The 16,252-nt window shown below is 43.9% G+C and overlaps 1 protein-coding gene across 1 annotated transcript; it reads right to left on the bottom strand.

The window, feature by feature from the left end:
- Positions 1-3,340: 3,340 nt before the first annotated feature.
- LOC109889666 (vesicle transport protein GOT1B) lies at positions 3,341-16,214 on the bottom strand. The gene is made up of 5 exons (XM_020481255.2): positions 15,990-16,214; positions 12,452-12,543; positions 5,251-5,429; positions 4,909-4,990; positions 3,341-4,610 (listed from the first exon to the last, which is right to left on the bottom strand). The coding sequence occupies exons 1-5, from the start codon at positions 16,012-16,014 to the stop codon at positions 4,572-4,574; spliced, it is 417 nt and encodes a 138-aa protein (XP_020336844.1). The 5' UTR covers positions 16,015-16,214; the 3' UTR covers positions 3,341-4,571.
- Positions 16,215-16,252: the final 38 nt, after the last annotated feature.

A 16,252-nucleotide genomic window follows, 5' to 3' on the forward strand; every position in this document is an offset into this window, starting at 1 on the left:
TGATCTTGTCTACATTTGGATTGTGCCCACATTTCCATAAATGTGTCTACACATGGTATTAAAATGTGTCTCAACCATCCACTGTTTCTGCATTGTGACCAGATTATGGTCCCTTCCTTTATGCAAATTATTTCACAGCTATTCCTTTGAAATTGTCACGTTCTGACCTTTATTTCCTTTGTTTTGTATTTATTTAGTATGGTCAGGGCGTGAGTTGGGTGGGCAGTCTATGTTTGTTTTTCTATGATTTGGGTATTTCTATGTTTCGGCCTAGTATGGTTCTCAATCAGAGGCAGGTGTCATTAGTTGTCTCTGATTGAGAATCATACTTAGGTAGCCTGGGTGTCACTGTGTGTTTGTGGGTGATTGTTCCTGTCTCTGTGTTTGCACCAGATAGGACTGTTTTGAGTTTTCACATTTCTTGTTTTTTGTTAGTTTGTTCATGTGAAGGGATTTATTAAAACATGAATCAAAACAACCACGCTGCGCTTTGGTCCGCCTCTCGTTCAGATGAAGAAATCCATTACAGAATCACCCACCAACCAAGGACCAAGCGGCGTGGTAACGGGCAACCGCAAAAACAGCAGCAGGAGCAGCAGCAGCAGCAGTGGGAGAGGCTGCACTATTTGGAGAGATGGACTTGGGAGGATATTCTAGACGGGAAAGGACCCTGGGCAGAGCCAGGAGAATATTGCCGCCCCAAGGCCGAGCTGGAGGCAGCAAAAGCAGAGAGGCGGCATTATGAGGAACTAGCACGGCAGAGCGGATGGAAGCCCGAGAGTCAGCCCCAAAAATTTCTTGGGGGGGGCTCACAGGTAGTATGGCTATGCCAGGTAGGAGACCTGTACAAACTCCCTGTGGTTACCGGGGGGCGAGAGACTGTGTCCCCATTGCGGGTGCACAGCCCGGTGCGGTACATTCCAGCTCCGCGTATCGGCCGGGCTAGAGTGGGCATCGAGCCAAGTGCCATGAAGCCGGCTCTACGCATCTGGTCTCCTTGGGCCGGCTTACATGGCACCAACCTTGCGCACGGTGTCCCCGGTTCGCCTGCATAGCCCAGTGCGGGCTATTCCACCTCGCCGCACTGGCAGGGCGACCGGGACCATTCAACCGGGTAAGGTTGGGCAGGCTCGGTGCTCAAGAGCTCCAGTGCGCCTGCACGGCCCGGTCTATCCGTCACCACCTCCACGCACCAGCCCTCCGGTGGCAGCCCCCCGCACCAGGCTGTCTCTCCGGCCCATCCTTACAGAGTCTCCCGCCTGTCCGGCGCCGCTGCCGGAGTCTCCCGCCTGTCCGGCGCCGCTGCCGGAGTCTCCCGCCTGTCCGGCGCCGCTGCCGGAGTCTCCCGCCTGTCCGGCGCCGCTGCCGGAGTCTCCCGCCTGTCCGGCGCCGCTGCCGGAGTCTCCCGCCTGTCCGGCGCCGCTGCCGGAGTCTCCCGCCTGTCCGGCGCCGCTGCCGGAGTCTCCCGCCTGTCCGGCGCCGCTGCCGGAGTCTCCCGCCTGTCCGGCGCCGCTGCCGGAGTCTCCCGCCTGTCCGGCGCCGCTGCCGGAGTCTCCCGCCTGTCCGGCGCCGCTGCCGGAGTCTCCCGCCTGTCCGGCGCCGCTGCCGGAGTCTGAGGCGCCAGAACCCCTGACCTTTATTTCCTTTGTTTTGTATTTATTTAGTATGGTCAGGGCGTGAGTTGGGTGGGCAGTCTATGTTTGTTTTTCTATGATTTGGGTATTTCTATGTTTCGGCCTAGTATGGTTCTCAATCAGAGGCAGGTGTCATTAGTTGTCTCTGATTGAGAATCATACTTAGGTAGCCTGGGTGTTTGTGGGTGATTGTTTCTTGTCTCTGTGTTTGCACCAGATAGGACTGTTTTGAGTTTTCACATTTCTTGTTTTTTGTTAGTTTGTTCATGTGAAGGGATTTATTAAAACATGAATCAAAACAACCACACTGCGCTTTGGTCCACCTCTCGTTCAGATGAAGAAATCCATTACAAAAATAATATATTTATTGTAAGACATACTGATGTAATCAGTCAATGGTGCCACCTGTCAATTTTGGGGTGGAATAATGAGGATTTAAATTATTTCTCTGTGTAGATATGTCTACACTTGCAAGATATCCAGACATGCGTCTTGACTACCTCAAAGGTGGGCACGATGTTCTCATCACAATGTGTCATTTATTGTGTCCACATTTTTATACAGGAGTAGACAATCAGAATGTCGACAAGGTCAGGACAAATTATGCAAGTTAGAACCAGGTATAAATGGGGCTACTGACCTGTGTGACTGTGTCCTGGTAGGTTATTAGGGATGTTACTAGGGGGACGGACATCTGCCCATCCTCTTGAGTATATAGGTTACCCAATACATGCAGTCCACCTCAATCAGTGGCAGAGCAACATCTCTGTCTCTGCCCATCAACAACTGGACTCATATCTCTGAACTTGTGGGATGGTTTGCATGCCCAAAGTGAGTTGTGTGGCATGTATTATTGTTCTTAGAGGTTTGTTGCATTATGCATGTTGCCTCTGTATAGCTTGTAACCTGTAAATGTTCAGAGAAGATGATCATACAATCCTTTATTACTGCTCTTGGGATAGGTACAGTATATTCATTGCCTTTAATTTCCTTCTACAGAACCTACCTTTCCCATTTTTCATCCCCATATACTTTGTCAATGTGTAGTAATTAAGTTCCCTGTGTGTCAACTCTAGGTCAGCAAATACGTAGAGCCGGGTCACTCTCTTTCACAGCATGTATAACCCGTGTTATACATGGATTACAGTGTGTTCTTCCTAATGATCACGGGGGTGTATTCTAACCGCTCTGTACACTGGTGCACGAGACCAAAAATGTTTCCTACTCGCTCGGTGTGAATGCCTGTTAGTTGACCCCGAAGGCATCGTTAGTTTGACGAGGAAGACACGTTTCTGTTTGAGAATGTGTGGACCTAAGGGCGGTTGATCAATGTGGCCTATGTTTTGTTAGATCCCCCCTCCCATAATTATTTCCTATTCGTATTTTCTCAGAATGAATACATTGGCATTGAGGCAGGTGGATGATTGTTTTCACAGGTTGTCTGTGTTCAATTTGCAAATCTTGACAATTCCTTGAATGTCCGATTTCAAATTACAGGTAACTGCCAAAATAAAGGAACCATCAAGTGTCTTAATAGTGAGTTTGAGCCAGCACGGGTCACCAGAACCGCTTCAATGCTTAACGTAGCCAGGTGGGGGGGGGGGGGAAGCCTGAAACTAAATCCCCTGAAAACCAGAGGCTAGCATAGATTCTACAAGTATCTGGAACTCTATTGAGGGGATGCGACACTATTCTTCCACGAGAAATTCCATAATTGTGTGTTTTATTGATGATGGGGAAAACTGTCTCAGGTGCCGCCCCGGAATCTCCCATAAGTGTTGAATTGGGTTGAGATCTGGGGACTGACACACTTTAAACCCCCTATGTTCCTTTGAGACCCCTCTTCCTAAGTCACAAATGTTTATTGTAGTCATGGTAACCAAAATAATGGGCAACTGAATTTTAATCTGAATTTTGTGCAAAAAAAAAATTGTCAGGCACATTTGTTTTTAAAACACACTATTTCAAGTATGTATTTACAAAAGATACATTTGAGTAAAACATCTCTCTGACAGACCTCTTAATAAATTAAGTAGAAAGTGACAAACCCCAGCTGCTGTGAGACCATCAATATCTGGGTTGTGGAGACATCTGTAGCATTGGATGCATTCGTTTTAGCTCGCCCAGTGCCCCAGGTGGGTGGACATTTTCACTTTAGGAAGGAATAGTTTAAAATGTGTAAATTCAACTCACCTGGTGTCCTGGACTAGCTTAAATGAATGTACCCATTTGTGACCCGTTGTGCGCACAGGGCAATTCATCTTCAACAGCTTAGTATTTAGTGATGCAAAACATTCTGAACATTTCAGATAGAAATGGAATAAATACAGCTGACATAATTCACTATCTGACAATCATATCTGTTCTACACAATATCTGAATGTTCTGTAAAGCTACATCCTCCTGAACAGTACCCAGGTGTAACACAACTCTAAACAGCCATACAAAAATTCCAGAAACTCTTCATCAAGGTAACCAAAACACTTCTCTGACTGTACAGACAACATTCTAGAAGAAAGACTGCTGTAACAGATTCAAGACTTCTCCTCCATAGCGATGTCCAATCCCGTGGTTGGTTCAGTCACGTCAATCATCATAATCAGTCGATCAAGAACGGGTAGTGACACAAAAAGGGCCCAATTCATCCATTGGGCCTTGAAATAAAGTAGTCCCTTAGTAACAATTGTCCATTGATGGCAACCAGGTTATGAGACCATTTCCGTCAAAGGAAACTTCACGATACCAGTTGTATTCATATGCCTGCCCAAAGAAACATTGTTTTCCTTTGAACAGAAAGAGGTTTCTGATTCACAGCTTTGACCTTTAACAAGGGGGTGGTCTTGGCTAGGAGTTGACCAGTAGAGAAAAGTCACCAATATAAACTATTATAAATAGAGTAAAGCCATTTCATATCCTCCAATCCAAAGATGTTCACTGTTATACCATATTGTTGCTCTCGCCGACTTTGTCCACAAACTGAAAAAAAGATACAAATGTATTATCAGAAAACCACAATCTTTGTCATTTAAGGGTGGTTCGCCGGACACAGATTAAGCCTAGTCCTGGACTAAAAAGCAAGCTCAATTAATACTCTTAATTGAAAGTGTTTTTTGTTGTTGTTCAGGACTAGGCTTAATTTGTGTGTAGAAAACTTGCCCCTGGAGACAAATGGCAATGGTGCAAGGCGCAAAGAGATGGAAACAGCTGACTTTGGCAATTCTATGAACTTTATCACATTACACATGGTATTACACATGGAACTTGAGATACTTACTCCACTAATCCCTGGGAGGTTCAGTATGGACCCGAGGACAGGCAACCTCCTGATGAAGCCTACTGCCACTGGGAAGAAGCCCCTGGGAAAGAGAAGAATGACATTTGGGGTGAATCTCAAAAGTATTTATTGATTTTTCAAATCCTGTTCCCTCACCTACTTCACAAAATGTTAGAGGGAAGCAGGAGAGCATTGGAGAAGATCTGAGGTTCCTTCTCCTCCAATGTTCTCCTTGCTTCTCTGAGGTTTTGAGAGAGGAAACAGGGAATCAAGAAAAAAACATGGCCAAAAAACAAGTTGGTTCAAATGTTTGGCTAACTGTCCATTTCAGACCCAACTGACCTGAATAAGAGGAAGAATCCATAGATCTCCAGAACCACTCCAATGATAGGCCAGCCAATCAGAACCACCAGCACCCCTCCCAGGAAGAAACTTGTGGCTTTAAATTTGTGTCTCTGGAAGAAGAATTTGAAGGTACGCTCCAAACCGATGACAAAGGACAGGCCTGCTACAAACAATATCTGACACACAAACACAGGGGTGAGAAATAAAGGTTAGAGGATTTTTAGAATCCCATGACAGTATGCTGCACTACTAGCCTGGCGGCATCCAAATTGATTTAGCTTCATCTCACTGCCGTTTTACTTCAACGGTGAAACGTAGTAGTGAAAGCATTTTGGATGCAAGGCTAGTGCAGTACAGTATGTCATTTCACTTAATTTAGCTATGTAAACGACTGGAGGACACGTACCATCTAGTCAAGTCCTAAAACAGGGGTCTGTTCAGAGACACTGATAGTACTAGTACTGTAGCTTAGTAGGCAGTGCAATACAACAGATAATCATCAAAGCCCTCCACAACCAGGGCCTAAAATTAACAGATTTTGTCATTGGCAGGTAGAAAATCTAATTCACCAGCCACATTGGCAGGTGGTCACACTAAGGGATCTATAGTGTGAGCATTTCATAAGAATATTCAAAAGTCAAATATGAGCACATGCGAGTTGTGATTTATACTGTAGAAAAATAAATGCTGCAGTAGCTGTTTTCAAAGTATTTTTGCCATTTTGTTTTATTATATTGTATTTGCACAAAGAACTATGAATCGTAACGTTATATCTCACCTCGCACAGCAACAATGCCTGGCTGAGGGGCCGTGCGCACTGTGAGTGAAGTGCTGAAAGATTTGTTTTTAGAAGAAATGCGCACAGGCATAAAATGGGTCTAATTTACTCAAAAGCTTACTAAAGTGAGACTTTGTCCTCTTGTTTCTTGGCTCTTTACATTTTCTTTACATACTAGTTTTTTTAAATGTTTGAGTTTGCTTCTAGTGCTAGCGAAGAAGAAACGTCCTCGGCTACTAGTCAGATTCTCGGGAAACGCTCATTTCACGCCACTTTTTCATAGTAGATTAGGAGAATTTATGTAGCAGATTAGGAGACTGAGGTTAAGGTTAGGGAAAATGCTCTCCTAACTGGCTATGAAAATCCCTTTGAAATCAAAGTGGCGTGAAAAGAGTGTGGGCTCATTTGAGTGGTAAGGCGAAAGCAAACCCACTGTAGACGAAAGTCAAGGAGTGAAGTCAGGAAAGGTGCATCTGCCACAGCCGAAAGTCGGACAATGTAGTGGTTTTCCAACAGCTAGGCTCAGATCAACATGGCAATGTCAACACAGCTGCTATTGTTTATCAATGTCTGTCTGTATAAATGTCAAAATAAACTTTTCTATACCCTGGAAATATACTGGAATCATAGCGTGTGTATAATTCATTGGTTAGACTAGAAAGGTCTCAAATATCACTTTTCATTTGTATCACCTGTAGCTTTAAGATATGACAAAGTTGGTTCCTGTTTTAGTCATGTATTTTGCCACACTCACGTGAGTCAAACAAAAGCACCATAATGACTGGTTGGCACATTGTGCTCCACACAATGAGAAGCAACTTCATGACCTTTGATCACATGATTTTTGTAAAGTTTTGGAGTCGCAAGCCGGACAGTTTTTATAACCATAATGCAACACACTTTGAAAGGTGGTGACCAACGATGGTCAATTACTTGACCAAAGTGATCCACTTTAACTTGCCCCGTCCCTCAGATTCTCACAGGCACTACACGTGATGACTGGAATGGCCCCGTTACCACAGTAACCTTAAAGGGGCAGCTAAAAATGTCTCATCTGTGATATTTTGGTTAAAAGACTCGTGACAAAATATTTAAATTACATTGCGCAACATTCCAAATGTCTTACAAGTAATACAGTTCTTGTTTTACAAACATTACTATAAATGCACATCAGTTTTTCCCATCTGTGTGTAAATAGGGCTGTGACGATACCATCGCAATATTCTTTCCATGGCAAAAATTAAAAAACACAAAGCAGAGCAATCTCTTGCTGTACGTACAATATCGTGTGCTATAACTTGGAAAATAAATACATGTAACTTGGGATGACAACATAATGATGTTTGTTTCCAACAAGATCTGTTTCGTGTTTCCTTTTAGTTTACCTTTTATTTAACTAGGCAAGTCAGTTGAGATCACATTCTTATTTTCAATGACGGCCTAGTGGATTAACTGCCTGTTCAGGGGCAGAATGACAGGTTTGTACCTTGTCAGCTCGGGGATATGAACTTGCAACCTTTCGGTTTCAAGTCCAACGATCTAACCACTAGGATACCCTGCTGCCCCTTGTCCCGTGTATATATCGTATTCTTTGTATATAATTTGTACATGAACATACTCTCCTGCAACCCGCCTCACCCAATGTGGTATGGATCTGCTATTTTTCATACTTTTGAACCATAACCCACTTCAGAAGCTAGCCAGCTAACTAGCTACTAGCTAGTAGTCAGTTAACCACTGCTAGCGGTCATCACCGTTAACTCGGACATCAGCCAGCCTCAGCCTGGCCAATTCCTACCAGTCTGCACAGCGCGATATCAACCCAGAGCATATCGGACTGCTATCCCTAATGTCAATATGCCTTGTCTATTGCTGTTTTGGTTAGTGATTTTTGTCTTATTTCACTGTAGAGCCTCTAGCCCTGCTGAATATGCCTTAGCTGGCCATTTTGTTCCACCCCCCACACATGCGGTTACCTCACCTGGCTTAAATGGTCCCTCTAGAGACAAAACCTCTCTCATCGCAACTCAATGCCTAGGTTTACCTCCACTGTACTCACATCCTACCATACCCTTGTCTGTACATTATGCCTTGAATCTATTCTTCCGTGCCAAGAAATCTGCTCCTTTTACTCTCTGTTCCGAACGCACTAGACGACCAGTTCTTTTAGCCTTCAGCTGTACTCTTATCCTACTCCTCCTTTGTTCCTCTGGTGATATAGAGGTTAGCCCAGGCCCTGCAGCTCCCAGGATCACTCCCATTCCCCAGGCGCTCTTATTTGCTGACTTCTGTAACCGTAAAAGCCTTTGGTTTCATGCATGTTAACATTAGAAGCCTCCTCACTAAGTTAGCTTTATTCACTGCTTTAGCACACTCTGCCAACCCGGATGTCCTAGCCATGTCTGAATCCTAGCTTAGGAAGGCCACCAAAAATCCAGAAATGTCCATCCCTAACTATAACATTTTCCGTCAAGATAGAACCGCCAAAAGGGGGGGAGTTGCAATCTACTGCAGAGATAGCATGCTGTGTTCTGTCATACTATCCAGGTCTGTGCACAAACAATTCAAACTTCTACTTTTAAAAATCCACCTTTCCATGAACAAGTCTCTCACCGTTGCCGCTTGTTATAGACCCCCTTCAGCCCCCAGCTGTGCCCGGGACACCAAATGTGAATTGATCGCCCCCTATCTATCTTAAGAGTTCGTACTGTTAGGTGACCTAAACTGGAACATGCTTAACACCCCGGCCGTCCTACAATCTAAGCTAGTTGCCCTCAATCTCACACAAATTATCAAGGAACCTACCAGGTACAACCCTACATCCGTAACCATGGGCACCCTCTTAGATATCATCCTGACCAACATGCCCTCTAAATACACCTCTGCTGTCTTCAACCAGGATCTCAGCGATCACTGCCTCATTGCCTGAATGCGTAATGGGTCTACGGTCAAACGACCACCCCTCATCACTGTCAAACGCTCCCTTAAACACTTCAGCGAGCAGGCCTTTATAATCGACCTGACCCGGGTATCCTGGAAGGATATTGACCTCATCGCGTCAGTCGAGGATGCCTGGTCGTTCTTTAAAAGTAATTTCCTCACCATCTTAAATAAGCATGCCCCTTTCAAAAAATGTAGAACTAAGAACAGATATAGCCCTTGGTTCACCCCAGACTTGACTGCCCTTGACCAGCACAAACACATCCTGTGACATTCTGCATTAGCATCGAAAAGCACCCTTGATATACAACTTTATGCAACAAAGTCAGGAACCAATATAATCAGTCAGTTAGGAAAGCTAAGCTAAGGCTAGCTTTTTCAAACATAAAATTGCTTCCTGTAGCACTAATTCCAAAAAGTTTTGGGACACTGTAAAGTCCATGGAGAATAAGAGCACCTCCTCCCAGCTGCCCACTGCATTGAGGATAGGAAACACTGTCACCACCGATAAATCTACGATAATCGCTAATTTCAATAAGAATTTTTCTACGGCTGGCCATGCTTTCCACCTGGTTACCCCTACTCCAGCCAACATCTCAGCACCCCCTGTAGCAAGTTGCAGCACCCCCCACCCCACTTCTCCTTCACCCAAAAAGCTGATGTTCTGAAAGAGCTGCAAAATCTGGATCCCTACAAATCAGCTGGGCTAGACAATCTGGACCCTCTCTTTCTAAAATGATCGCTATCCCTATTACTAGCCTATTCAACCTCTCTTTCATATTGTCTGAGATACCCCTCTTCAAAGGGGGAGACACTCTAGACCCAAACTGTTATAAACCTATATCCATCCTGCCCTGCCTTTCTAAAATCTTCGAAAGCCAAGTTAACAAACATATCACCAACCATTTCGAATCCCACCATACCTTCTCTGCTATGCAATCTGGTTTCCGAGCTGGTCATGGGTGCACCTCAGCCACGCTCAAGGTCCCTAATGATATCATCGATAAAAGACAGTACTGTGCAGCCGTTTTCATCGACCTGGCCGAGGCTTTCGACTCTGTCAATCATTGCATTCTTACCGGCAGACTCAATAGCATTGGCTTCTCAAATGACTGCCTCGCCTGGTTCACCAACTACTTCTCAGATAGAGTTCAGTGTGTCAAATCGGAGGGCCTGTTGTCCGGACCTCTGGCAGTCTCTATGGGGCTGCCACAGGGTTCAATTCTCAGGCCGACTATTTTCTCTGTATATATCAATGATGTTGCTCTTGCTGCAGGTGAGTCTCTGATCCACCTCTACGCAGACGACACCATTCTGCATACATCTGGCCCTTCTTTGGACACTGCTAACAAACCTCCAAACAAGCTTCAACGCCATACAACACTCCTTCCGTGGCCTCCAACTGATTTGAATTGCTAGTAAAACTAAGTGCATGCTCTTCAACCGATTGCTGCCTGCACCCTCCCGCCTGACTAGCATCACTACTCTGGACGGTTCTGACCGAGAACATGTGGACAACTACAAATACCTAGGTGTCTGGTTAGACTGTAAACTCTCCTTCCAGACTTACATTAAGCATCTCCAATCCAAAATTAAATCTAGAATAGGCTTCTTCCTATTTCGCAACAAAGCCTCCTTCACTCATGCTGCCAAACATACCCTTGTAAAACTGACTGTCCTACCAATCCTTGACTTCGGCGATGTCATTTACAAAATAGCCCCCAACACTCTACTCAGCAAATTGGATGTAGTCTATCACAGTGCCATACGTTTTGTCACCAAAGCCCCATATACTACCCACCACTGCGACCTGTATGCTCTTGTTGGCCGACCCACACTACATATTCATTGCCAAACTCACTGGCTCCAGGTCATCTATAAGTCATTGTTAGGTAAAGCCCCACCTTATCTCAGCTCCCTGGTCACCATAGCAAAACCACCCGTACCACACGCTCCAGCAGGTATATTTCACTGGTCACCCCCAAAGCCAACACTTACTTTGGCCGCTTTTCCTTCCAGTTCTCTGCTGCCAATGACTGGAACGAATGGCAAAAATCACTGAAGCTGGAGTCTTAAATCTCCCTCTCTAACTTTAAGCATCAATTGTCAGAGCAACTTACTGATCACTGTACCTGTACACAGTCAATCTGTAAATAGCACACCCAACTACCTCATCCCCATATTATTACTTACCCTTTTACTCTTTTGTACCCCAGTATCTCTACTTGCACATCATCATCTGCACATATATCACTCCAGTACTAATGCTAAATTGAAATTATTTAGTCTCTATGGCCTATTTATTTCCTACCTCCCTACTCTTCTACATTTACACACGCTGTGTCTCCTAGGTGGCACAGTGGTCTAGGGCTGTGCCACCAGAGATTCTGGGTTCGCGCCCAGGTTCTGTCGTAACCGGCCGCGACCGGGAGGTCCGTGGGGCGACACACAATTGGCCTAGCGTCATCCGGGTTAGGGAGGGCTTGGCCGGTATGGATATGTTTGTCTCATCACGCGCCCGGCCCTCCTGTGACGGGCCGGGCGCAGTGCGCGCTAACTAAGGTTGCCAGGTGCAAGGTGTTTTCTCCGACACATTGGTGCGGCTGGCTTCCGGGTTGGATGCTCACTGTGTTAAGAAGCAGTGCGGCTTGGTTGGGTTGTGTATCGGAGGACGCATGACTTTTAACCTTGGTCTCTCCCGAGCCCGTACGGGAGTTGTAGCGATGAGACAAGATAGTAACTACTAAAACAATTGGATACCACGAAATTGGGGAGAAAAAGGGGGCAAAAAAAAACAAAACAACTATGCATAAGTCACTTGAATAACTCTACCTACATGTACATATTACCTCGACACCAGTGCCCCCGCTCATTGACTCTGTCCCGGTACCCCCTGTATATAGCCACGCTATTGCTATTTACTGCTGCTCTTTAATTATTTGTTATTCTTATGTCTTACAAAAAAAAAGTATTTTCTTAAAACTGCATTGTTGGTTAAGGGCATGTAAGTAAGCATTTAACTCTATTTGGCACATGTGACAAATAAAATTTGATTTGAGTGGCGCAGCACTCTAAGGCACTGCATCTCAGTGCTAGAGGCGTCACTACAGACCCTGGTTCGATTCCAGTCTATCACAACCGGACGTGATTGGTCCCATAGGGTGGCGCACAATTGGCCCAGCGTCATTAGGGTTTGGCTGCTTGTATAGTGTAAACGCCAGTCCCGTAGAGCATGGCGCTTGCAATGCCAGGGTTGTGGGTTCGATTCCCACGGAGGACCAGTATGAGGGGGGGAAAAAATATGAAAAAGTATGCAGCCACTACTGTAAATCGTTCTGGAGAAGGGCGTCTGCTAAATGAGTAAAACGTAAACAGCCGATAAGGGGTACATTTGGGATCATTCTCGTGAAAAAAGGTGCACATACATGTAGCAGGGCATCTATCGCAAACATTATGATTATGCAGTAGGCTATAACTCACATTTCCAATGGCAAGAAGAGCTTTGTCAAAAAACAGGATCATCCCAAAGAAGAGGAAGAACACGCCAAAGCCTGTCAACCCCATCCCGATTTCTGTGGAGCCAAAATTAGAAGTCAATACATTTTTATTTATTATGGATCCCCATTAGCTGCTGCCAAAGCAGCAGCTACTCTTCCTTGCGGTCCAGCTAAATTGAGGCAGTTTATACAATTTTAAAACATTACAATACATTCACAGATTTCACAACACACTGTGTGCCCTCAGGCCCCTACACCACTACCACAAATCTACAGTACTAAATCTATGTGTATGTATAGTGCGCATGTTATCGTATGTGTGTGTATGCATGTCTCTGTGCCAATGTTTGTGTTGCTTCACAGTCCCCGCTGTTCAACAAGGTGTTTTTTAAATCTAATTTTACTGCTTGTGTCAGTTACTTGATGTGGAAAAGTGTTCCACGTAGTCATGGCTCTATGTAGTACTGTGTGCCTCCCATAGTCTGTTCTGGACTTGGGGACTGTGAAGAGACCTCTTGTGGCATGTCTTGTGGGGTATGCATGGGTGTTTGAGCTGTGTGCCAGTAGTTTAGACAGACAGCTTGGTGCATTCAACAAGGCAATACCTCTCATAAATAAAAGTAGTGATGATGTCAATCTCTCCTCCACTTTCAGCCAGGAGAGATTGACATGCGTATTATTAATATTAGCTCTCTGTGTACATCCAAGGGCCAGCCGTGCTGCCCTGTTCTGAGCCAATTGCAATATTCCTAAGTCCTTTTTTGTGGCACCTGACCACACGACTGAACAGTACGTGCGACAAAACTAGGCCCTGTAGGACCTGCCTTGTTGATAGTGTTGTTAAGAAGGCAGCGCATCACTTTATTATAGACAGACTTCTCCCTATCTTAGCTACTACTGTATCAATATGTTTTGACCATGACAGATTACAATCTAGTGTTACTCCAAGCAGTTTAGTCATCTCAACGTGCTCAATTTCCACATGATTTATTACAAGATTTAGTTGAGATTTAGGGTTTAGTGAGTGTTTTGTTCCAAATACAATGCTTTTAGTTGTAGAAATATTTAGGGCTAACTTATTCCTTGCCACCCACTCTGAAACTAACTGCAGCTCTTTGTTGAGTGTTGCCATCATTTCAGTCGCAGTAGTAGCTGACGTGTATAGTGTTGAGTCATCTGCATACATAGGCACTCGGGCTTTACTCAAAGTCAGTGACATGTCATTAGTAGAAATTGAAAAAAAGCAAGGGTCCTAAACAGCTGCCCTTGGGAATTCCTGATTCTAACTGGATTATATTTGATAGGCTTCCATTAAAGAACACCCTCTGTGTTCTGTTGGACAAGTAATGTTTTATCCACATTATAGCAAGGGATGTAAAGCCACAACACATACGTTTTTCCAGCAGCAGGGTATGATCAATAGTGTCAAAAGCTGCACTGAAGTCTATAACAAGACAGCCCCCACAATCTATTTATCATACATTTCTCTCAGCCAATCATCAGTAATTTGTGTAAGTGCTGTGCTTGTTGAGTATCCTTCCCTATAAGCATGCTGAAATTCTGTTGTCAAACTATTTTTCCCAGAAGTTTACTAAATGCTGGCAACAGGCTGATTTGTCGGCTATTTGAGCAAGTAAAGGGGGCTTTACTATTCTTGGGTAGCGGAATGACTTTAGCTTCCCTCCAGGCCTGAGGGCACACGCTCTCTAGTAGGATTAAATTGAATATGTGGCAAATAGGAGCGACAATATCATCTGCTATTATCCTCAGTAATTTTCCATCTAGATTGTCAGACCCTGGTGGCTTGTCATTGTTGATAAACAACAATCATTTTTTCACCTCTTCCACACTGACTTCACGGAATTCAAAAGTACAATTCTTGTCTTTCATAATTTGGTCCGATATACTTGGATGTGTAGTGTCAGCGTTTGTTGCTGGCATGTCATCCCTAAATGTTATTATCTTGCCAATGATAAAGTCATTAAAGTAGTTTGCAATATCAGTGGGCTTTGTGATGAATGAACTATCTGATTCAATAAATGAAGGAGTCGAGTTGGCTTTTTTCCCCATAATGTAATTTAAGGTGCCCCAAAGCTTTTGCTATCATTCTTTATATCATTTATCTTTGTTTCATAGTATAGTTTATTTTTATTTAGTTTAGTCACATGATTTCTTAATATGCAGTACGTTTGCCAATCAGTTGGGCTGCCAGACTTAATTGCCATACCTTTGCCTCATCCATCTCAACCATACAATTTTTCAATTCCTCATCAATCCAAGGTGATTTAACAGTCATTTTCTTAATGGGTGCGTGCTTATTAGTATCTGGAATAAGTAGTTTCATAAATGTGTCAAGTGCAGCATCTGGTTGCTCCTCATTACACACCACAGACCAGCAAATATTCTTTACATCATCAACATATGAATCACTACAAAACTTCTTGTATGACCTCTTATACACTATATTAGGCCCAGCCTTTGAAACTTTGGTTTTCCTAGATATGGCTATTATATTGTGGTCACTACATCCTATGGATTTGGATACTGCTTTAAAGCAAATATCTGTAGCGGTAGTAAAAATGTGACCAATACATGTTGATGATTTAATTCCTGTGCTGTTTGTAACTACCCTGGTAGTTTGACTGACAACCTGATCCTGGTTGCAGGCACAGGTTACAGTTCAAAGTTTTTTCCTGTGTGGGCAGCTTGATGAAAGCCAGTCAATATTTTAATCGGACAGAAAATATACCTCTCTGTTGATATCACATACATTATCAAGCAATTCACACATATTATCCAGATACTGACTGTTAGCACTTGGTGGTCTATAGCAGCTTCCCGCCAGAATGGGCTTTAGGTGATGCAGATGAACCTGTAGCCATATTACTTCAACATTATTTAACATTAGATCATCTCTAAGCTTTACAGGAATGTGCTTCTGAATATAGACTGCAACACTGCCTCCGTTGGCATTTCTGTCTTTTCGGTAGATGTTATAACCATGTATTGCTACCACTGTATCAAAGGTATTACCTAAGTGAGTTTCAGAGATAGTCAGAATATGAATGTCATCTGCAAGTTATTGCCTTCATGGACCTTGTTTCTTAGGCTACATATGTTAATATGGGCACATTTTAGCACTTTTCTAGGTTGCTTGATTGTTTTTTATGCTTAACTGGGAAGCTTATCAGAGGTAGACTTAATCATGTTATTTACATGTTATACATTAAAGTCTAACTAGCTACATTGTTTCCATTGACATTGATTGTCACCTAAAGCATCCATCCATATACTCTTTCTTGTCTGCACATCCGTTACTTTATGAGCAGGAGTAGGTAGGTAACTAGCTATCGCCCATGATTTAACTAGCAGTGAAATAAGTTCATAATAGGTCGTTCATAAAACAGGGCGATGGGCCCAACTGATCCCATTCATTCAACCTGGCTAGCTAGAAGGACTGCTCACAAAGAGAAGATACAACAACGCTTTAAACATGTCATTTATAAATTCAAAGGTCTTACTCTGTGAATCTGTTAGAGAAATCATTTTTGTCGGGAAGGGTAGCGATTGGAAAATCACTTGTGCTCATTCAATAATCGTTAGATAGCGGTAGCTTGTTGAAGCAGAGGAAAAGCTGACGCCACGTCTTCTTCGTGATTCATGCATTCACGCACGCTCAAATGACACGTTCACGGGAAACAGTTCTGCGCGGTGCTGCGTAGAGATTTAGTTGTGATTAAAAAGTCAAGATATGGGGGGATGTGTGTGTGTGTTGCTATTTGTG

Source organism: Oncorhynchus kisutch, linkage group LG4, assembly GCF_002021735.2.
Source record: "Oncorhynchus kisutch isolate 150728-3 linkage group LG4, Okis_V2, whole genome shotgun sequence".
Classification (NCBI taxonomy): Eukaryota; Metazoa; Chordata; class Actinopteri; order Salmoniformes; family Salmonidae; genus Oncorhynchus; species Oncorhynchus kisutch.